The 23,376-nt window shown below is 38.4% G+C and overlaps 1 protein-coding gene across 2 annotated transcripts in view; it reads right to left on the bottom strand.

Annotated features, from left to right (window-relative positions):
- The window catches only part of SPAG6 (sperm associated antigen 6), a 32,815-nt gene that overhangs the window by 5,352 nt on the left and 4,087 nt on the right, over positions 1-23,376 (bottom strand). For both annotated transcript variants that reach the window (XM_031614344.2, XM_090142935.1), the window contains 6 exons: positions 17,510-17,676; positions 13,853-14,036; positions 7,038-7,243; positions 5,960-6,133; positions 3,895-4,047; positions 1,110-1,301 (listed from right to left, as the gene is read on the bottom strand). In XM_031614344.2, the coding sequence (XP_031470204.2) occupies positions 1,110-1,301; positions 3,895-4,047; positions 5,960-6,133; positions 7,038-7,243; positions 13,853-14,036; positions 17,510-17,676 (1,076 nt within the window). The remainder of the gene's footprint in view (positions 1-1,109; positions 1,302-3,894; positions 4,048-5,959; positions 6,134-7,037; positions 7,244-13,852; positions 14,037-17,509; positions 17,677-23,376) is intronic.

The raw sequence follows: 23,376 nt of genomic DNA, 5'->3' as shown, positions 1-23,376 counted from the left end.
TCATGAAATATACCTCTGAAGACTAAGCAAAAAAAGCAAATTGATCAGAATTCTCAAAGTGCATCTTTTAAATAAAAAATATTATATCCATCAAGTCACTTAATGAAGAATCAATTTTCTACTTAGATTTATTAAGCTTCAAAACCTATGGTGCATCATATTATTATTAAGTTATCTACGGTCAAAGTAATGGCAATTTTACTTTGGCTACAATGGAAGCAAGAGTAGACCCTTTAAGTAAATTGAAGTACTTCAACATAATAAGAAAGCTAAATCAAAATACAGTTTAAAAGATTGTATTTTACAAGTGGTTTATTGGGAGAGCCTGCTGGTGTGGGGTAGCAAAGTGCATTACCATCCAGGCAGAAAGGAACAGGGACAGTGAGGCAGACTCAGTGCTGGCTACAAGAAGCAGTGATGACCTCACTGGGTCAGATTCTATGTACAGCTAATTTGGTCTTGATATTTTTGTGAGCACTGAAAACAGCAATACAGAAGTTGTCATCTTATCTTACAGATCTGAAATTTGTTGTACTTTGGTGGACTGTAAAGAGGCACAGTACAACCTGGAAGAATCCTGTCACATTATACTATTCAGTCAGTTCATTTACTGTCACCCAAAACTACCCTTTATCAAAGTCCAGCTTTACTAGCTCCAGTGGAATTAAGGCCCTGAACAGGAATAGTCACATGTTTTCAAGAGAAGAGTACTTTGAGTACTTGTTACAGTTTTATCAATAATAAAAATGTAAACAAATCTACTATGAGCTCTATAACACTTCATACAAGAGCCCATACTTGAGAAAAAAAGGTAGACAATTAGTCACTTGTAGAAATAACAGTATTTATGAGTACACACAACTCTGATCTAAAGTAGGAAAAAAATGAAAGATTACATTGCTGTAGCTGTATCATATGATTGGGGTATGCACCATACACATACCCATTAGGCCCAATCAGTCCTAATAAATGATACACAGCCTTCAGACACAGAAAATCCATAACTTATTGAATATCAGTAAAAACACATACCATGTATAGTTTTTAAGCACTTAGATATGTCAGTTACACTGAATATCTCATACTGCATATACTTTGAATATACTTGCTTTCAGCTGAAGATCTTCTGAACTGCGTGTGTCCATATACATAGAAAGCAGTGTGGCTAGCACATTTGTTACTGCTACAGCATGTGCATGCTCAGGAGTATGTCTTCCAATCTGTCCCAAGGCCCATGCAGCTGCTGCCTTAATATGATCTTCATGTTCTTCTAACAAACAGGTACACAGTGGTGGTATTCCCTGTAGCAGTAACCAAAAGCACTGCCTTTAAACTGATGCAGACTGTTAGAAAATGTTTCTCTATTAACACTCTTCCTATAATACAAGCTATAAGAGAATGATTGCTATTTGTTGTCATATCTTTACACCATCATGACTAGCAAGAATTTTGAATAAATCTTTACAAATCTAGTTGAACAATGAGAGAAACAGATTCAATATTGTGTCCATTTAAGCTAACACACCTTAAGGGATAAAAAGGAATGCATCACACAATTCAGGCTGTACTAAGACTAGAGTCTGCTTGAGTTGAGCAGTTCATGTGTGATGCATCCAATATCTTCCAAAAAAGGTTTCAGTGCTTGATGTGAAGACATCAAGAGATGAAGAATACCTCACTCATTTCTAGGAGTTACTGAAGTTCTTGTGGATAATGGATCACAATCTTTATCCTTTCTCCATAGGATTATGGAGCTGTTCAGTAGCCAGTATTTTATGTCCAGGATGCTTCAACAGATATCAGCACTTCACATTACTTTAGGTGGAGCAAGGCTACTAAATCTCTATCTAGAAGTCCTTTTTATTCCATGCTCTGGATCATCTATGGCCTCTTCTGCACCCCGTTTGTTTTTTTTTCAAGATTCTTCTCAAATACAGACAACAGAAAAATGTGCACTTGCAATACAGAGTCACAACTTTTGTTCCAGCAGTGTTCCACCTTCTACTTCTTAATATTGCAAAGGACTCAAGTGTCTCTTTCCTCACAGCACTGCAGCAGAAGACCACACTGAAGTGTTTGTCCAGTATGACCCACAAAGTCACTTTCTGATATTCATCTTTTCTAGCACTTAGTACAGCCATAGGGAGCTATAACATCTTAGGTGTATAGCTTTCAAATGGTCCCAGTTTACCAAGTGTTACCCTTTGCATTATGCATCTCTCAAAAAAGCTTAGTTTCCCCTGAAGGAATATTTTTAAATGGGATTCAGGTTTATTCAGGCTTCTTCTGTGGATCATTTGTCTGTTGGATCAGATGTTTGCACAGATTCCTACAAAACTTTACTGCACTCTCATTCAGTTACAGTAGCAATCATTACTTTTCAAAAATTTAACACGTAGGTGCTTCCTCTTGAACATAAGCCTGGATTCATCATGATTAAGAATTTAAAAGCAGAAGCATACTAGGCATCCCTTACAGGGGTGAGACATGGGCACACCCACAGAAGGTGGATCTCCACAAAGAGCAAGCCAAAAGACCGTTTCTTCAGTCTTCAAATGCAGAAGAGAATTTTTTTTTTATCAAACCCACCCTCTCTGTACACATATGGATGTTATGTTGTACAATTTTCATTTTTTAAGTTGCATTTCTACCAGAAAACACTTCTGTTCCTCAGTTTTTATTTTATGGTTTAAAATATAAATTTTAAACCATAGAATGATTTGGGTTGGAAGGAATATTAAAGATTATCTAGCTCCAGTTCCCTATCATGGGCAGGTACACTTGCTCAAAGCCCCACCCAAGCCGCCTCGAACACCTCCAGGGATGGGGCATCCACAGCTGTGCCAGCACCTCACCACTCTCTGAGAAAATAATTTCTTCCAAATATCAAATCTAAATCTACTCTCTTTTAATTTAAAATCATTTCCACTTGTTTTATCACTGCACTCCTTGATAAAGGTTCCCTCTCCAGCTTTCCTGTAGAACCGCTTTAGGTACTGGAAGGCTGCAATGAGATCTGCCTGAGCAACTCCAGCTCCCTCAGCCTGCCTTCACAGGAGAGGTGCTCCAGCCCTCTCAGCCTCCTCTGAAGCTGCTCTAACAGGTCTGTATCTTCCTCATGCTGAAGGCTCCACAGCTGAACACATTACTGACAGTGGGATCTCATGAGAATGGGAGAATCACCTCCCTCAACCTGACTGTGTGCAAACGGACCAACAGTGCTTAGTGAAATTACTTCCTCCTGTCATTAGCATCATTCATATTAGAATATTACCTCAGGCACTAATTTCCCCTATTGCAGATATTGCAAATATCCCTACTACATCATCCTTCTATCCCAATGCCTAGCAGAATTTATTTAAACCTGAAAACATATAGCTTGTCTCATTTGAAATATGACTTGCACGATTGAATCGAACTATGCTACATTTCAGAAACTGAAGTCTTTGCAAGTCTGAAGATTTTGGTTGCAAGACTATTCTAACAGTTATGCTAGTGCAATAGAGAATTTGCCATTAAACACTCTTGTTTCAGAAGGAGTTTTGATGTAGCCACGAATATTCATTTTAAGGGGAAACAGACCATAGAAATTCTATGACTTACTTTTGCGTTCATTCGATTGCAAGACAGAAAAAAGTAACATAGTGGAATACAAATAGATGTTCAAAAATGAATCCCGGTCATTTTATAAAAGGTTCAGCTTCATAAGGACCAACTCTGATCAGGCTACCATATAATCTCAGACATTGCAGCAGCAATATTACAAGAAAGTGCATTAATCAACAGCAACTATATAATTCTGTCACAAAACACATGCTCTGCCTATGTTAATTTGTATCTCTTTCTCAGAACACCACTGAAGAATTATAGGAAGAAGGCAAAGTGATAGCTAACCTTGGAGACAATAACTGCCATTGACAGGTTCTCTGAATGAGCTGCTACATAACCAAGCATCATGATGCCAGGCAGTCTGACAGTCCCTTTGCAGCTGCCAATACAATCAATCACAGCAGCAACTCCACCTGCATTTACTATAAACTGTGAAAGCTGTAAAGATAAACAGAACAGATTAGATACTGTGAAGTATCAACAAGCATAAAGCATCACATTATAAAAGTCCTTACTTGTATTGCTCCTGACTTAGAAAATAAAACAGGGATAAGACTGACGTATCACACTGACTGTTAAGCTCTGAATGAAGCATAAAGTCCTCAGGAACTAAACTGTTTCACCACCCTGATTTTGATTCACTTTACTGCAAGGAAATCAGGATTCTGAATTTCTGATGTTGAAAATGACGTTCCATGCTATACAACAGCATTATTATACAAAACAACCATGCAGATGACAGCCAAATACACAAATGACCTTGAAGACACAACTACTGAGCCAGACGCTCTTTCATACTGTTGCACATTTGTTCTCCAAGCCAGCAACATGTGTTCTGTGCAAGGAAAGAAGGAAAAGCCCACACCTCCTCTCACCTGTGTTCTATAGATAACCTGAGCAGCATTAAAGCCTTTGTGATCCTCCTCCCCCATACCGAGGCATGAATCCAAAGACAGCTGTCATGGTTGCCCAAAACTGACTTGGGCTACATCACTCTGTCAACATTGTATATCTAAAGGACACATCCAGGGAGCACACTTGATGAGCAATGGACTTTTCTCCAGAATGCCCAATTACATTATCTTGCTTATAAATGATAATCACATCCATAGTCTGTGGTGTTTGCTGTGTACATTAAGCTATGTGACATGTTTCATTCCAAATGGTATTGCTTCTCATATCACTTAAGGGGCAGCAGTAGAGAATATATGGTATCAACAATGCATGTAAATTAACACAATTCCATATTATGATTATTTCCTTCTACGTTGTTGGGTATATACCACATCTTTGCAAAGATTCCAAAGTAAAAGTAACACCTGCTCAAGAGTTGCAATAACATAAACAAAAGTTGAAGGCACGTGGATTTCCATCCAGCTGATTTCTAATAGCATGAAATCCACTCTTACCTTTGAGCCTTTTATAAGGAGATTGCTTTATTCATGGCACAGCTACATGAAATGTAAAGTTATTGCTTAAGAAAAAGCATTCACGTGGCAGCTAAGTGATGGCCAAGCTCTACATCTGGGCTCACGCATGTGCAGAGATGTACAGTACTACTGCACAGACACAAGCAGGCTGCAAATCTCATGTTTAAACAATTCTCAGCTGTTAAGCTAGTATTACGATGGTTGCGTTCAGCACTAATGCATTCCACAAATACGTTGCTTGCATTTCTTTCCATACTCATATTTAGAGTCTGTTAAATGACTCTGTGATTTGACAGATTAATGTAGTTCTAATTATTTATTTTTTCTATGCATTTTGCATTTGCTTTGCTGATCCTCACAACCTTTCTGTACCTGTTATTGGCAAAAAGACTGCAAATGCTGAGATCAGATCAAAAACTCAAGCTTATTAGGAAAAAAACTATCATCAATTTAACAATAAATGAGGGAATTTTTGAGTTTCATTGTTTTTGGAAAAATAAATGAAAGGTGATACCAGCACTCCCAAAAAGATTTTTCCAGAAAGACACACACCGTCTGTTATTGTCGCAACACGTTCGTGTCATTTATAAGCTGCTACCACGACTTCTGTGAGGCTTTACTTGTGGTATTTTTAATATCTGACACTGACAGTACTGTCAGCCTAAAACTCCCTCTCTGCACTGATATCTTATGGAATGAAATAGCCAGGTGCATTTTATGCGATTCCCAATTTTCCTAAGCCAATTCATATTCAATACACATCTCATAATATCAGCAAGCATTTCCATATTTTTCCAATGAATATGCCAAACAGCCATTTGCCCTCCCTTTCAAAAAGCAAATGACAGAATAATCCTGTATTTTATTTAAAGTGTAAAATCTAATGATATGACCTTGTATTTGCATTTTCAAGGTTTTACCTCAGGCGAATGCTTTGCTATCTCTCTAATTAAAGTTGCACCATTTTTCTTGACATATTCATCCGAGTCCTTCAGGCATGTGAGCACAACTGGGAAAATTTCTGCTTCAACCACCAACTCTGCAAGATCCACTGAATGCTTTGCTATTTGGCTTAGCGCTGACAGCACCTGACACTAGTAAATAAAAATTGTTATAAAATCAATAGTAGACAAACAGCCTGCAACATGCACTCCTCCTGCACAAAAATCTATTGCATCAAGGAAAACAAAGAGGATAGAGAAAACAATTACAGCTACTTTACAATTCACTGAATCAATTCATGCACGAATATAATGGCTCAGAATGTTTGCTGGTTCCTGAATAAAAGTTTCTCCTTTGTTTCATGCCATTCAAACTTACTATGTCATAAAGAAGAAATATATACATATATATATATATAAAATTTAAAACTGTAACTTAAAATTTAGTGACATCTACAGAAAGTATCTTTATTTGTCTGCGTTTGGTGTGCCAGATCAATTATTTAAATCGTTGTGTCTATTTGTTTGAAGTGGCATTTTTATGTTGTCTTTTGTTACTGTTAAACAGGAAAATTACGTTAAGAAAAAATTTTGACTTTTAGTCCATTAAACTTGTGAGAAATTCTTCAAGAACAATTCATAGCAGATAGCACATTCTAGAATACAATAATACATTTAAGATTAACTTATAGTACAATCTTAAGCGTGCAAAACCTTTTTGGTAACTGAATTGTGCAGATTTTCTCTATTAAAAATATTTGTTAGAGAAATTCAAAGGATGGGGTTTCATACGTCAGATTGCATTGCTCGTATGATACTTTAAATTAAAATAAATAAAACACTGTTCACTGAAAGATTGATTTAACTGCTCCTCACTGGGCGGCAGTTTTTACCCAGTAGCAAATCTGTGAAGGTGTTCGGAACTCTGCCACTCGTAGTTACGTTTTGCAAACGTTCAAAACAAGAGCTTTCTAAATAAATACACACATCTGTGTCAATGGTTCAATATCAAGTAACGACTGGTAAAATGGAGATTAAAAATAATTTTTAAATGTACCTTCAGTTTAGCATCGGGGTTCAGGATCATCTGAGCTAAGTAAGCGATAGCTCCTGCATCCACTACTGTCTGTGCTAACTCTGGAGAATGCTTTGAAATATCACTAAGAGTTGAAGCAGCAATCCTTTTCAAAGCAATTTCTGGCTCCTGGATACAGAGCACTAAAAGAGGAACGGCTCCTGCATCCACCACAGCTTGTGACAGTTCTGTAGGTCCAAGGAAAGTAATTAAGTGAGTATGGGTGACTGACCCTTGTGCAAGCCATTTTTCACCCTGACAGATACAGCAAAGGAAAAAGGGGAGGGTGTAGTTCACTGTCTCGACATCTGCATTTCAAATCAGCCCTCCTGGTTTCATAAACCATGTGGACCAATCCAAAACTGAAAAGAATGCAGGTCAATAGATGGACCCCCATTTACATGCACACATTTGAGGTAGATTAGGCTGAAATGGTTTGTTATTCTGTTTTCTTTTTCTTTTTTTTAAAGTAAGCAGATGTCAGCTGTTTAAACCCTGGCTATTCTACACTGATCAATAGGAAAGCATTTTATGCATGGCTAACAACAACACAGAAAGCCAAAGTACCAAAATTTTACCAACCACCTAATTAGAGAGCATTTTACCCTCTTTAAATGATAAGCAGATATTAGCATAGATCAAATGCCAAAAACAGAAATACAAAAAACACACATAAAAGATTTATCTTACATAAAAGACTGAAAAAACAGAACCGATCAAAATGAGGTTTTGCAAGCGTCCATGGGAAAATACAGAATTTATTCCTTAGTGACATCAAAATGTTATTGCACACAATTAGATAAATGAGAAATATCATCACTGGGATATTGTGTGTCGGAGATTAGTACAATATCCTTAACTAACTGCACCTTAAATAAAAAAAGCAAAAAAGAACCTGAGCAGCTTACAGGGACAAAAATTACACCATTGGAAATTCATTAGCTCTTTCTATATATATGCAGCATTAAGCACAGTCCTAAAATAAGAATTACTGGATACCACAAGCAAAATGTATTCTGTAACAAAGCTGTGCTGTTTCCACATAGTGTGGAAAAGCAGTAAAAATCACGATGAATTCAATAGTCTATTAGGTCTTAGCTCAGTTTTGCTACATCTTATTATGCATATCCATTATTATCTTTAACATTTATCTTGACTTGCAGTACCATGGCAACATATAGCTGTTGTATTTCAAGACTCTAACTTAGCTTTTGATTTATAGTCCATCCATAAAGACATTTTCATACTAAGAAAAATATAGCATACTTCATTAAATATACATAGACTAATACAGTTTTTCATGAAATCTGTAAGTCATGTCATCATTAGGTTGTTAGCATCCAAATAATATTCCTGACCAGATTTGTTTTCAATTAGTGAATTATAGTCACACACTCCAAGGCATGTGATAACTCAAATATTTACACTATACATTATTTCACGTGATATAATATTTTAAGCAAAGCATAAACATCACCTCAGAAATTGTAAATAATGCAGCAATTTTTAAAATAAACTGGTACAATATTAAACCTCCAAGTAACTTTTTGGCTGAAAGCATACAGTGTGCACCCTGCAAATAAACACATCATGTGATTGGAACATGCCTGATGGTCTGGCCACAAGTTTACAGATTTGAGACAAAATGTACCTGCAGCATGTATGAAAACAGACTTGAGACTAGGTAAACAATACAAGCAGTAAAAGCTACATTCAACTTTTATGGAAAAAATACACCTGTCTTTTTTTTCAAATTGTATTTTGATACTGTATGCTGACAGAGAGAAATACATCAGGAACTACTGACCAAAGGTCTGGATTAATCCATTGGGTCGTGCCCAGTTACAGACGGTGTCTCAGAAGCAACTTCAGAGCAACCATCTCAACTGCCTGCAGTCTGCTGATGAGATGCTAATATCACAGAAATTATGTCAAGAGGTACAGGACAGTTCTGGAAGATGTTTCTTTGTTACCTTATGAGCTGAGATCCACTAAGGAGGGAAAGAGCAATACCTTAAAAGTCACAGCAGTGCCCAGCTATGTAAAAGTAACCATAAAAGTATTTTTAAAAGAGCAAACTCAATCTGATTCAATTAAGATCAGCTCTTGCTGTTAGAAGCTTGATATCATTTAAATACTGATGGTTACTGTTGGTCATGGTTAATTAAGTGGTCGTTCTTCCAGTGGTGTTTGTAAAGTTCAAGGCTAATAACTTACCACATGTAGGGCTGCACCAGGTGTCAAGACAGTTGAATAGTAAAAAGACTGTCAGAAAATTGGGGAAGTTGAAGCAGGACAAAAGAAAATACGTATTCTCCCATCACTTCCCCCTGCCAACTCAGCCCAAAACTATGATACTAAGTACTAATGATGCTATGATAATTGCAATTCTTTTTCTCAGAAAAGATTATTAATCTCCCAAGTTAGTGGAAAATCTTTAATTCAAACTGTGCAATAAGGATTTTAAAAACTTTGCTATCCAATTGCAGAATACAGATATGGAGAAAAAAATAAAATATGCTGAGAAAGAGTTAAAGGAGAAAATATAGTTTTCAGGAAGAAATTTTTAAAAACAAATATTCATACAAAGAAATTAAGAGAGATGGAACAATAAATTGCAGAAAGACTTAACACTCTTCCAAGAATGCGTTATGTGAGTAAAGACCAAACCAGCAGAAGGAGAAAGACAACAGAAAAAAAGGGAAAAAGAAGAAAAAAACTAATTTATGAATATAATTTAAATTAACAGAAGTTTAAGAAAAAGGCAGGGTCGAAATTGTAGCCTGGGACACAGACCAAAGAACTCACCCAGCTGCATGGTGATTAAGCAGGACTTCTTGCATGAGAGTAAGCAGTGAGTGTGATTCTACATGCAACAAGAGACAGCAGAGCTTGGACTCAACACTCACTACAGGTAAGTTGCTTTTGTCCAGAAATATGGAGAGGATTTTAGCAAAGGGATATAGTACAGACAGGAAGACAGACTGACACAGAGCTACGAGAAAGACTGATGAAGAAAGCCATTGGAGTTTAAGATGTCACCATTTCAGCTAGAAGCTGTACAAGAGTTGTACTGATTTGTCTCAGTACAGAAGTGTTCACCAGGGACTGAGAAATTAATTCAAAGTAAGTTGAGGCCTAGTCATGAGTTTACGTGATCAGGAAGAGTTGGAAGTGAACAAAGAGGAGTCAATAAACTCCTGACTACACACCCTCTGAAATCAATGGAGAGTCTTACAGGATTGATCTAAAACAAAAAATCCATACTAGCATTAACAAATTAGCAGTAAGAGGATGGATTTAAAAAAAAAAAAAGAGAGAGAGAGATGAGGCAGAAAAATGAATAGGAGGAAGTGAATGTGATGGTAGCCCCCAGGGAAGGAAAACCACTATAGGAATACAGCATTTGCTCCCAGCAAGAAAGCAGCAGCAAAACCTTCTTTGCTTGGAAACAAATATATGTTCCAATTGAGAGCATGGCTCTCAAACAGACCCTGCTGTTGTGGCAGGTGTATCCACAGGAAACAACAGGTTTTGACTAACACAACCACCAATACTGAATAACACGTGATTATGTGATGACCACATAGAAAGACTCTAATCCCCACAAGTAGTCCAAAAGGCTGCACTTCAAGATCACTAATTTATGCAGACCACTTCAACCACAGTGGTGAATATTTCACTGGAAATAGTGGAAAAAGCTCAAATCAGTGGGATGGCGGTTGTTAATTACAGGGCAAACTTAGATCTTGGAATAGGACAAAGATCCTACTAGACTGAAATCACTGAAAATGTGAGCAGTGTTGTAGCTGACCCTGCTCTAAGCAGGGATCTTGACCTCCTGAGGGCCCTTCCAACCCGAACTACCCTATGATCCTAAGGCACCACGGCATGATAGAAAATGAATTTAAATCCTCTCTCAGCAATATGCTTGAGTATAAATAGCATTGATTATTCTCATTTTACTATCAGTTCACCGTATGCTAAAGCAGGTACAAGCACTATTAAATTACATCTTTCATGCTCTTGTGAAGGCAAAGAAAGTGGGAAGCTAAGTTATATGCATTTCTTTCTAACAAGAATTTTGCATTCAAATTAATTGTACAAGTAAAATTTTATAAAATACTTTTCATGGGCTTGATAGCATTTTGATGTTATTTGAAACTCTGCACTTCTTTTCAACACAAATACACAGTAGCAATAATGACTGGCAAAGTTCAAGCATACACTGATCCACAAACTTTGGAGTAAAATCAGCATCTGAACACAGCTCAAGGGGATCTTCCAGAATGAGCAGAACTGCACAAGCTCTGGCTAAGCTTTGGAAATGGACCTAGCTGAATTTCTAGTGTCTTGGAATCTCTGTCTTGATCTAAAATCTTGCAGGCATTCTGGAAACACCTGTTCACAGATGAACTGTATTTTAAGTGATTGCTGTATGAAGATAGAAAGGAGCTTGCTAATCTGTTTGGTTGTTTCTTGTTTTCTCGGGTTTTTTTCAGAGAAGAAAAAAAAAGTCCAAATTTCTCAAAGTTAAAAGTCTTTTCAAGGGAACACGCACTGTAGTTCCTAGAGAGCAGCTTTATCATGGATGGAATTTCTGATAAAAACTGAGAAACTCTCCCACTGCAGAGCAGATACCACCTAATGCTAGGAACCTGTGCTTGCACCCAGAGGCTGAGTTTCACATCTCATCTAAAATAGATCAGGGTGCTAATCCGTCTCCCATATCCCAGGCATATGCCTCAATTGTGAAACTATTATTGCTGAGGACAAGTAAACTTCCCCCACACCATCTTTTCAGGAGGTTAAAAAAAAAAAATCTTGCCTTAACATTGTCCCTATTTAGAACAGAAACAATTTTTGAAACTGAAAAATTTCTTGTGGGTGGGGAAAACCATTTATCACCCCACTCTATGTTTAGAGTTTAAACTGCAATACGTGCCCACAGCCAGTGAGAGAAAATCATAACTGCCAAATTTAGTCAACACAAAAGTATGAGTCCAATCCAGAGTTTCTTTAACAGTAAATACCAGATGCTGATAAGAAGAGATCCAACTTTGGATCCCACCTCCAACAATACTGTTGCAAATGCTTGTAGCAGTACAAGAGACATACTATGCACAGAGAGATCTTCCTTCAGAGTAACTGCTCTACTTTCAGTAGTCACTATTTTAGAGGCTTCCTGTGATTGTGTCAGAGAGAAAGGTAAATACCCAGTTGGCTGTCCACAGCTCCACAGCAGGGGAACAACTGATTTTTTGGTTGTTGGGGTTGTTTTGGGGATTTGTGTTTGGGTTTTTTGGTTTTTTTTTTTTTTTTTTGGGGGGGGGGGGTGTTTTTTTTTGTTTTGTTTTGGTTTTTTTTGGCTTTCTTTGTTTGTTTTGTTTTTAACTTATGATATTGAGTGATCTGTCCTTGTCCTCACAATTTCAACCCAATTTCTAAAAATGCTGTGCTTACTGCCGGCATAAACTGTTGAAACATCCATCCATCCACTGTCAGTGAATAAATAATTTATAACCATGAAATAAACATTTGTATAAGGAGTTTGCTGTATTCAATGCCTCTGCATCTCCATCTTTGCAGACAGTGCCATCACAGGGTGAACTGGATCACCCTAAAAATCAGCCAGCATCCACACAATGAATAGCATGAAGGGCAATTGAGGTGAGTCAATATTGATTTACTGATACAACAAAACTACAGACATGTTTATGTTAAGAGTAACACAGACACTCTTAGACTACATACATTTATACAAAAGAACACTTTCAAATGACACTTAGCAAATATATTTCAGATGAAAGCAACATTTGGTTTTAGGGATTCTGATCCAATAGTCAAAAAATAAAAAGATTCTTAGCAGAGAGGTGTACCAAGAATAAATTTGTTCCCTGCTAAAAAGCAGCCCATACAAAAGACACCGACAACTCTAGAGTTGGTCCCAGTAAGTGGTGAAAATACCCCATACTTTTTGCAGCCAAACACTTAACAGCAATTAAAAAAAGAATAGCTTCCAAACTGTTGTGATCCTGGAATAATTTTTTGGTCTTTAACCAATACGAACACAGGCTATTTACTCCATCCTTTCTATTCAGCAGTTTTGTCTCTCAATTCTTCTCTTCCTAGCTCAAACTTTTACTTGAACTATATAAATAGCTGGTAAAAGAATTATTGACCATGTGGATTGGCTTTTAAATAGGAACATGACACTGCCAGTGAGTTATATAACTGTCTGCAAGACAGCAGTGAGCTGCTCGACATCAGATTCCTCAAACCTACTTCTGACTCCCAGGGAAAGAGTGTGGTCTGCTACCTAATGATAATATAGTCACTGCAATGAATTTAGCACATTTATACTGCAGGCTGTGCTGTCAGCTGAATGGAACTTGGTTCTGCCTAGACTTCTCCCTTTTACTATGTACATTAAAAAAGCACTTACAGTAAGCAAAAGAAATTTTGTTCCACGGTAACAGTTACATAATAGTGTAGCTTCTGAAATTTCCTCACAAAGGAGAATAAAGCAGAATGTCATTTCCCAGCCACTCATCCAATGCTTCTCTTCTTAGAGCAACTCTCACACAGCAGGTCATTGTGGATGTCAGATACACCAGCTTCTCACATAAGGGACAGTGTTGCCAGATTTATAAAATTAGAGCAGGTTTTTACTCCAAGTTTTAAATTTTATTACAGAAAAAAAGTCTTTTGTTCTGATTTATAATAATTTATATTACTGTGATGTCCATAACTCTCACACCGTATTAGGTTGAAAGATAACAAACTGAACCTGTTACCTGAATTGTGTTGGGCAATATAACCGAGTGCCCAAGCTGCACCTTCTTTCACTCCAGGGTCAAAATCTTCCAAGCAAATCACAAGTGCTTCCAGTGCTCCACACTCAACTATTGCATGAGCTAGATGTGGAGAATGTTTACCAACTGCTCTTAACACAAATGCAGCTGCTTTCTTGTAGAAACGCTATACAAATGAGAAAAAAAATGCTTTTTACTAACGTTTAGTACTTTATGGCATAAGAGAGCGCAGACATGCATAAATTAGACTTTTTAATAGCAACAGTATCTCATTCAGATCCAAATCAGGACCACCAGGCATCACACAGACAATGAACATACAGTCCTTCCTTGAGACAGCTCATGATCTAAAATCTGCAGCAAGTGCACAAACAAATGAAAAAAAAATAGAGGGCTAAGAGGATATGGGGAAAAGATAATAGCCTAGATAAGTCTGTTTGTTTAAGTGAGTCGTGAGTGATAAGGGCTACAAAAACAATAGTTCTTCACGTATTTAACCAGATTACATGGGTTATGCAGAGCAAGCTCCTAAAACTAATTCTACTCATCTGCAACATCCACAAGACTTCACAGTTTCTAATGTGCATACCCTCGTAACATCACTATGTGAAAACACTTTACAAACAGGAAACAGAGATCCAGAGAATACGATGTAACAAAAGTCTTTAGGAACTGAATCCCCAAATGCCTAAATACTGCCCAAATACTGCCTAATGCTCCAGCTAAGATCCTGAAAACCCAGACTAGCAGACACCCAGTGTGATAGTCCTCAACTTTGACCAGGCAACTTGAAAATCTATTCCTGCATGTGTCCAGAAACAGCTCACTTCCAAACAGACTAAGCTTGGCACCTCTGTCACAAGTTCAAGAAAATCCAAGCACTTGTCTCTGGGTTTCTACTTTTGTGCCTCAGTGCTGGTGCATCCTTGTAATGTACGATGCTGCACACATCATGGGGTTCCACATAAACTGCAGTGGTGGCTGTGGCTTCTTTTAAAAGCATATTTTATAAATCACATTTCATAGTCTTCTGCAATTTCAAAGCTATCCTTAGTATGTGGAAGCTGAAGGTTACATTTCTTCCTTGTTCTACAGTTTCAAAATTCAGAATCCAATTCAAGCACTCCTGCCACAACTGTGCTGGCAGAAAGACCGCTCAACCCTCTTGTGAAGCCTCTGTGTGGCAATGAGGGCAAGATTCAGCGGGACACAACCGACCTACTGCCACTACCCTGTGCTCTTGGCAGCTGGCCTATCAGCACTGTGGACCAGCTTGGGTGGGCTCTCTCTCTATGCACCAGCTGGTTTTAATCTTATTCCAAGATGCTTCATTCTCCCCTGCTCTGTACAAGGAGCCTAGGCAGTTAGCTATGCTGGATTCCTACCGTCAAGGTACCCAGAATTTATACAAAGAAAACCCCTCGTCCCTTTGGGATCAAGTCCATAGAGATGTGAAACCAGGTTAATGCTTTTGTGCCTCTTGCCAGATGCCCAAACACCTCTGAAAAACGTCCCCAAAGCACTAAGGTGTGGCAGTAGAGGACTATCTGCAACAGCTCCATAGGTTAAGTGAAGTGGACTCTGACTAAGCAACAGTGCACACCATCTCTCTCCTGCCTCAAAGCACATTGGCCTCATCTAGCCAATGGAGATCTGCTTCTGCCATCCCCTCCACCACATCCAGGCACTGCCAAGCACTTTGATTGCTAACAATGGCCCAAACACCATTATTTCAGCATGTAAAGAGCTGTCATCCTCTAGTGCTACAGTGCATGCCCTGTCTCTGCTCAGTTTAGATATAACTCCCTACTGCCAAAAACCCAGACTTCTAAGTTAAAGCCTACAAGTAGATACAATGAATGTAATTTACAAGAAAGACATCTTAGGGGAAGAGAGGTTAGGGGAAACAGTACAGATACAAGTGGACAAACCCCTAGCTAGTTTAAGTTACATTCAGTTTTGCTGAAATAAATGAAGCTAGAATAATTTACACCAGTCTACATCTGTGCAAATATGGGTACATTATTTCTGTTAAGTAATTACACTTCTGGCAAAGAAAAACACTTCTTTGTTTTTATTATTATTCAAAACACATTTGTTTACAAACAAACTGTATCTGCAGGCACAGTTAGTACATACTGTAAAACTCTGTTTTGCTCAGTTTAATTGACAAAACACTGAGCTGGGATGTGACCCTGTAACTATTCTCCATAAACCAGCAGAATTAGTATTTGTTGTGTGCTCTGAGAATCAGCTCCTTAAATATAGATGTTGATACTTTAGGAGTGAATGGAATGGAAATGTTTTGGTGATTTTTTTTCTTTTTTTCTTTTTTTTTTTTTTTTTTGCCTATGGGAAGTAACAAACTGCATGCATTGCTAAACTCTGCATGAACTGGATAATGAGTTTCCTTCACTTGCCCTCAGTCACCAAGACATAGTAGGATTTCCATGACCTCACACTAATCTTGCTGCTGCCCCAACTGATTCTGAATTACAGCCATCTCACAGATGTAGCAACAACACTGGCAGTAACATGGAAGAGATAAATCAGGATAGTCGAGCTAATTTAGTGAGTGCTTTGAATTGTAGCAGGGGGTGGCTTCCAAATTAAAAAAAAAAAAAAGTTCTGTTTTCCTCCTTCTCTTAAAAACATAACCAAAATGGTCATAAATTTGTCTAAGACCTTTTCAGACTTTTTGTTGTTATTTTGATTAACTGTGTAGGGAATGGCCAGACATGTAAGAAAAAAAGAAAGCAAAGAATACTTGCATTTGTCTTCTTCAGAAGACTGAAAATGAAAATAACTTTTCCAAACTATATTGCCATTGAAATCATAATATCCCAGAAATCTTATTAGCCAAAACTGCAACTCAAGTATGGCAATGGTATCAATGGACTTAACTGTCAGCTGTCTCCTCCATTTGCCAGTCACTAGAAACTGTACTGAAAGATTTTTTGTTTGTTTGTTTTTGTTGGTTTGGGTTTTTTGTTGTTGTTGTTGTTGTTTTGTTTTGTTTTTTTACTTTGTTTAGGTTAGGAACCAAAAATTAGAATATATGGAAAAGCTGAGGGAAAAATGGCAAGAGGGGAGAAAGAGAAACCATGAGATTTATTTGCAATGCAATTGCATAGTAACTTTTTTTTAATACAAAGATCAAAATCTTTAGGGTATTTTCCTGTATCAGAGGTTTGGTATTTCTTATGCTACAGATTTCCACACAGCTATGTGTGGAGAAATAAACTGAACATCCATAATGAAATATTTACTATGTATTTTACAAATGTTTGGTATTATTGACAAATCCTGATCAATTTTCACTACAGCTTTCCAATTGTCTCATTTTTTAAGAGGGATTTTTATAATGTATCACTCAATATTTTAAAACCATAACAATGCCACAAGTGTATTTCTTATAATGCACTGGGGGGTAAGATGAGATTTTAGAGTCAAACTTGTTTAAGCTCAAAGTTATACACACACTGATCTCCCAGGAGTTCAAGCACGCACACTCTCTGACTTCCACACATTTCTTGCTATGCTAGGAATATCAGCAGATAGCCAATACAGAAAGATTTCCCTTTACCTGTGCAACAGTTTAAACAAAAATGATTAGTTAAGAAAACAATGATGCCTTACATTCTGCTCAGACAATGAACACACGAGCTGCGGAAGAATGTCTTCCTTCACCACTGCCTCTGCCAGATCATCATTAAAATAGGCAAGCCTCCCGAGAGCCAAAGCAGCAGTCTGTTGGATAGTTGGGACCACATCCAGCAAAAGAGGTCTCAGCAAAGATATTATACCTGTGTTACACCAGGAAGAGAAAAGCCCACGTGGTAAGCGGAAACTTTTCAAATCATTTATTCTAAACTTTACATCAACTTTACTCATAAAAATCTTTTTAATTATTCTTCCAGGTAATGAGAGCTTGTAGGAAATCCAGGTGTTCCACTGGAATGAAGTTGGCACTTGGACAGAATTGCTGAAGCATAGCAGTTTTTCATAGGTAGAAAATAACTGTAAAATATTAAAAAAAAAAAATCACACAGAAATCTGGTACATACAAACATATTTAAAATACACGTCTTAACAAAGCACGTACAGGAAATGTCACCAGGAGGTTCCGGTGATCTCCCACTGCTATGTCACTCCTCCAGCCTGCCAGAAGAACCTCTGCCTTGAATTATGCTAAGCTACATTCCATCCATTACAAGCTACCATTGATTCAAGGCTCAATAGCCACGACGTCTTACATTCCGGATACGAGAATTAAAGTTTGTTGGTGGTGCTGTCTTTCTTTTTTTTTTTTTTAATCACATCATAAATGTTAATGTGTTTTACTGCTATCCAGAGTTCGTCAGTTAAACATGAGAGAATCCTGAGGATGAAACCCTCGTGTATCCTGAGGATATTGCAGTATACACACGTTGTTGAAATTATAGGTGAGGTAATCAACCATGACATGAATCGTTAGCAGTTATAGCCCAAAAGAGTGCTTATAAAGATAAATGTTTGGCTAAAAATGGGAAACAGCAGGTGTAAACTTTCCATTCTGGCCATAGGAGGGAGGAGGTCATAGTGCAGGTCTTCATGAGTCGTGCGTGGACATGTGCCTTGCAGCACTTACCTGTGATCTGGAAGGGGCATGAGCCACGAGGACAGACCATGTGCTGGTAACCAAGAGTTATTCCAGGGAGTGCCAATGGGGAAAACTAAGAAACTAGGGACTGACTGATTGGATAATAAAACAGCAAGTGAAATCAAACACATACAGGAAAGTGGATCCCAATGTCCCACAATGATGAACTTTGAGCACATCACTACCACTCAGGAGAAAAGTCCCACTGCTAGTCAGGCAGCTCCACGGAGACACCAGCTCACTGCTCAGCCATGGGAAAATAATTATGCACACAGAAGTATGCAGGGATATGGAAATGAATAGATACCAAACTGGAGACCATCACTATCTTGCTGTATAAATCTGTTCTGCATTTCATACCCTTAACTAGAGTAGAACTGGAAAATGTTCAGAAAAAGGCAACAAGGGTGACCAAGGCTGACTCTGTACATAGAGGCTATTTCTACAGTTAAACTAAGACTTTTCAGTACGGATATAAGAAAGATATATGCAGTTACATAAAGTATATGATTTGTAAGGTCTGAAAAGAGAAAATTATTTGTATTGCAGTTCTTTGAAAGCAGTGCCTCTCTAAGAGCCAGCCATATGAATTAATACTGCTGAGCTTTATAACTCAGCCAGAAAGCAATGCTCCATGGAGCTGCAAAAGTGCTACACCAGAACTCCAAATGACTCAGAGCTGCAGTTAAAAAACTCCGTATCAGCTGCCTCAGTTCTTTGCTCTTTCCACTACATTTGTTTGCATCAAATAAAGATTTAGCTGGCTGACCAGCGAAGAAAGCAGGACTTCCCTTCTCAAGGTCTCATAAGCTTCTAAGTACCAAAGGCCTTTTGGTGCAACAGTCCCACTGCAGAGAGATCACTGCCTAATGGCAGATGACACCTGGATGTTGAGGAGACACACAATGAAACAAGGACAAGCCGAGGGCATTAGAGCAAGGATTAGGCCAAAGGGATGGAAATTACAGTAAATTATACCTATAGATACTTCTGTATAGAAGGGCACCCTGAAAAGAACAAAAGGAAAAAGTACTCAAGTAGCAGGGTGATTCTCACCAAGCGCATTTATGTTAAAACCATATTACTACCAGTCAGAAGAAAATAATAGTCAATAGGAGGCTCTAAAAAAGAAGGATGAAGAGTGAGAGTGAGAAACTAACCACGGAGGCCATGCTGACACCGCTGAGTTTGCTCTTGCAAGGTCAGCGCTGCAAGCAAACTGTGCGTGGTGGTTTCAGCCTTCCAGGATGTTCACAAGTCAAAACATCACAGGTCTTGCAGCAACACACAACAAAAGGGAAAGTGAAATGAAATCGTGATGTCTGAATAGCACTAGAGAAGTACCAAAAATGGCCACGGCCATAGCATGCATGAGTTGAACATGCACGTAGAGACTATGGAAAGAGGACTGTGGTATAGCTGGGGCCTGCTCACACTCCTGCACTCCTGTCAAAGCCATGGGGCTGAAAAAGGCCTCCTGTGCAGCAGCAGACAGAAGCTGGTCCTCCAGTACTGTAGGGCCAGTGTGAACTCATTGAGCACTTTGCAGGAACCTCTGTTTAAGAATCTGGCCATTGTACTGGTACCCTCTCACAGAACCTTCCAAACACAGGTATGGTCTCAATAGTTACACTTCATATCAGGATGGACTAAGGACTTTAAAGGACAAATTATAAGTGAAATCAAAACCAGAAAGACACGCAAATTGGTGCCAATGCCATATATCACCTACAGTGAGCTAATCTTCAGTAAGTCATCTGCATTCCCTACAGGAAAGCATCTCCTTGTCCTTCTCCCTAATGCAGGCACACCCAGCCCACAGCACATCTGGCAGCACAGCCCAGACCCATCAGCCCTCCCATTTCAATACACTGGCTAAACACAGTCCTGTGAACAAAGAAAAATGCAGCCATGCTTTCTGTTCTGATAGAGAGATTTGAGAATAAGTTTCAAGACTGCAAAAAAAAAAAAAAAAAAAAAGTTTGTTTGTTTGTTTTAATATTTGCAACTGGGAATTTTCAAATGGAATGTATGGAGTTACAATCAGAGATTCAACTCAAAAATCTGACTGTGTCTCTTTACTTTTATAAGACCTCTCTTAACAGAGAAAAACATTCCTCACTTCACAATCATGCCTTATTGATCAGAAATCTCTGACAAACAGCTTGAGACCTCACTAGGAATTACAGCCACTGCCATCAAACCAGGGAGTGATGAGCTAGTTTCACAAAAGCAAGGTCACATATACCACTAGTTCTTGGTTTTTTGCTTTTTTTGTTGTTGTTGTTTAAAAAAAATAATAATAATAAAGATTAAAATAAGTTAAGCTACTTACATACATGAACTATATTGTATATTTTATGAAGGCTGCTCTGAAAGTAATGCCTCCTATTTTATTATGTTGGCCCACAATATCAGATGGTGGTGGTATGGCAGCAGTCACCAGTATTGCACTGCACACTGCTACTGTGTGACAGATGGCAGCAGAGGGGCAGTCTGACAGAATGGTGTCTGACATGGAAGTGCTTAGGAAGAAAAAGGGTGGAACTGAATTCCTCCATGTGGAAAAAAATTGCACCACTGACATGCATCAATGCTTACTGAATGTTTATGCAGACCTAACAGTGGATGTGAGCACACTGAGGTGGTGGGTGGTGCATTTTAGCAGCAGCAGCAGTGGGTTATCTCCACTGGTGCAGGTTGTTAGGAGTACAGCATGCAGGCTCTTGTTCGTGGCTGGTGAAAATGCATACCTAATGGCGATGACTATATTGAAATATAGCATTTTGTAGCTGAGAATTTGCTCTATTGAACTGTGTTATTGTGCTCTTGATATCAGATGTGGTTTCTGTGGAAATAAATAGGAGGCATTACTTTTTGGAGCAACCATTGCGTACACAGCCCGAGACAATTCCTGTTCACTTGATGCAGACAGGCAAGCCAACGGGTTGGACATTCATGTCCTAATGAGTTGCATGATCAAACACTGCCTGAAATTCTTACAAGGACCTCATGCTGTTCCAGCTCTTCACACTGCTCCTGCTTTACTGAAGTACTGCCAGGCAGAACAGTTGTAAAGACATTACATTTGAACCCTTAAGGTAAAATATAAAAAACTAGATTCACTTTCTTTTTAAGTAGGTTTTACTGATAAAAAAAGAGATTGTTGGAGTGGTTGGAAATAAAGGCAACATTACAACATGCAGTGTTCTGTCCCTAGAAAAGCCAAGATTTCACATTCGAGGCAGTCTCAAACTTCAGTGACATTTAAACAGAGCAGAGTCAGTTTATAGCAGAAGAATCCATGAGCTAGAGCCAGACTTCACAACATGTTTTTAGCCTGCATAACATACCTAGTCACTGCAAAAGGTAAAACCACATGCTGGTCAGCTTAAATGGCCATACACCCTGAGTTGTCCTAAGTATAAGATTTACATGATTTGCATTTTCAAGATAGCTGATACAGATTTCATTTTTCAGGATCAAGGCTTTTTAGCATGTTTTAAAATGCTGCCAAGCAGCATGTCTCACCATGACCACAGCCAGACATTTCTCTATAGAATAAAGCACATAAAGCTTGCTGATGACATCTGAGTGTCAGCACAAACATCCTACTGCAGATTATTTTAGGTGTTGCAACTGAAAGCGAAGAGGGAGACAAAAAGTGGGATGGGAGTTACTGCTTGAAGAAAACACTAAAGAAGAGTTGATAGAAGAGTGAATGGATTAAAAAGATCTAGGAAGGAATAGAAACTGTACTGGTTCTCAAGAAGAATGTATTTTCCCAGAGTGATGTCTGAATATAAGAAAAAGCAGTGACCAAATAATTATCATGACAGGAGCTTTAGTGTAACAGGAAAAAGAAAAATCAATTCTTATTGCTGTACAAGCCTTACATTGACACCAAACTGAGAATTGAGGGATGTATATAAACCTAGATTATGACTATGGATTGATCTTAATTAAAAGCTTTACCTCAAATTTCCACATTTTCTAAAACTAGTTTCTTCTCCTGCATCAAGTTGCTATTCATCAGCTCTGAATCAGATACCACTGGAAGACCAGCTGCATGAGAAGTTTTCATTACATTCATTATTTTCATTTGCTTCATTTTCTTATTTACATCTTCAGTAAACCAAATATTTCTCTCTGTAGCACTTAGAAGAACAGTTAACTTTGCAAATGTGAAAACTGCTGCTTAGTGATGGTCTCCACTAAAACACCTACAGGGAAGCAGAGATGAGTGCTGAAGACAGCACTGGAAAGGACCACAGTGCTCACCTGATAGAGCTGCCTGCCCCAGGCCCATGCAGCTGCTTTCACCTGAGGTACTGCTGCCTCTGCTGAGCTCCTCCACTTCATCTCTTTCCTGAATGTCCTGTCCAGAGCAAAGCCCACCCCTTCTGTTGGAACAAGTCCATGTCACGATTCCTATCAGCTTTCTGAGTTGAATTCAAATATCTGTAAGACTATCATTCAGCAGGAAAATTGGTGAGAACCTTCCTGCGATGTCTTCCTGCATCTACCACTGACCCACACGAATAGGGGCATTGAGCAGGCACAGCATTTTGGTGCCTGAAACTTTAGGAGAACTCTTTGGCCACCTTCTGAAGGAGCCTTTTGTGACAGAAGTAGGTAATTCATTAAGTCTGATTCAAAGGCAGGAGCAACACAGAGTTAACTAGAAAATAAGGTGTTTAGACTGTTAAACTGGATTTGTGTTGGAAGAGTTCCCACCAGCAACTCAGAAATAAGGTGGCAGAGAATTACTGCCTAATATTCTCTCTTGCACCACATAACCTTGCCTGACCTCAAGCAAAGACTGATTCCCCTTCCCATCCTCGGTTTCCACTCAGAATTGTTT

Source organism: Phasianus colchicus, chromosome 6, assembly GCF_987193195.1.
Source record: "Phasianus colchicus chromosome 6, bPhaCol1.hap1.1, whole genome shotgun sequence".
NCBI classification, from domain to species: Eukaryota; Metazoa; Chordata; class Aves; order Galliformes; family Phasianidae; genus Phasianus; species Phasianus colchicus.
This window is presented reverse-complemented; position numbering and strand designations above follow the sequence as displayed.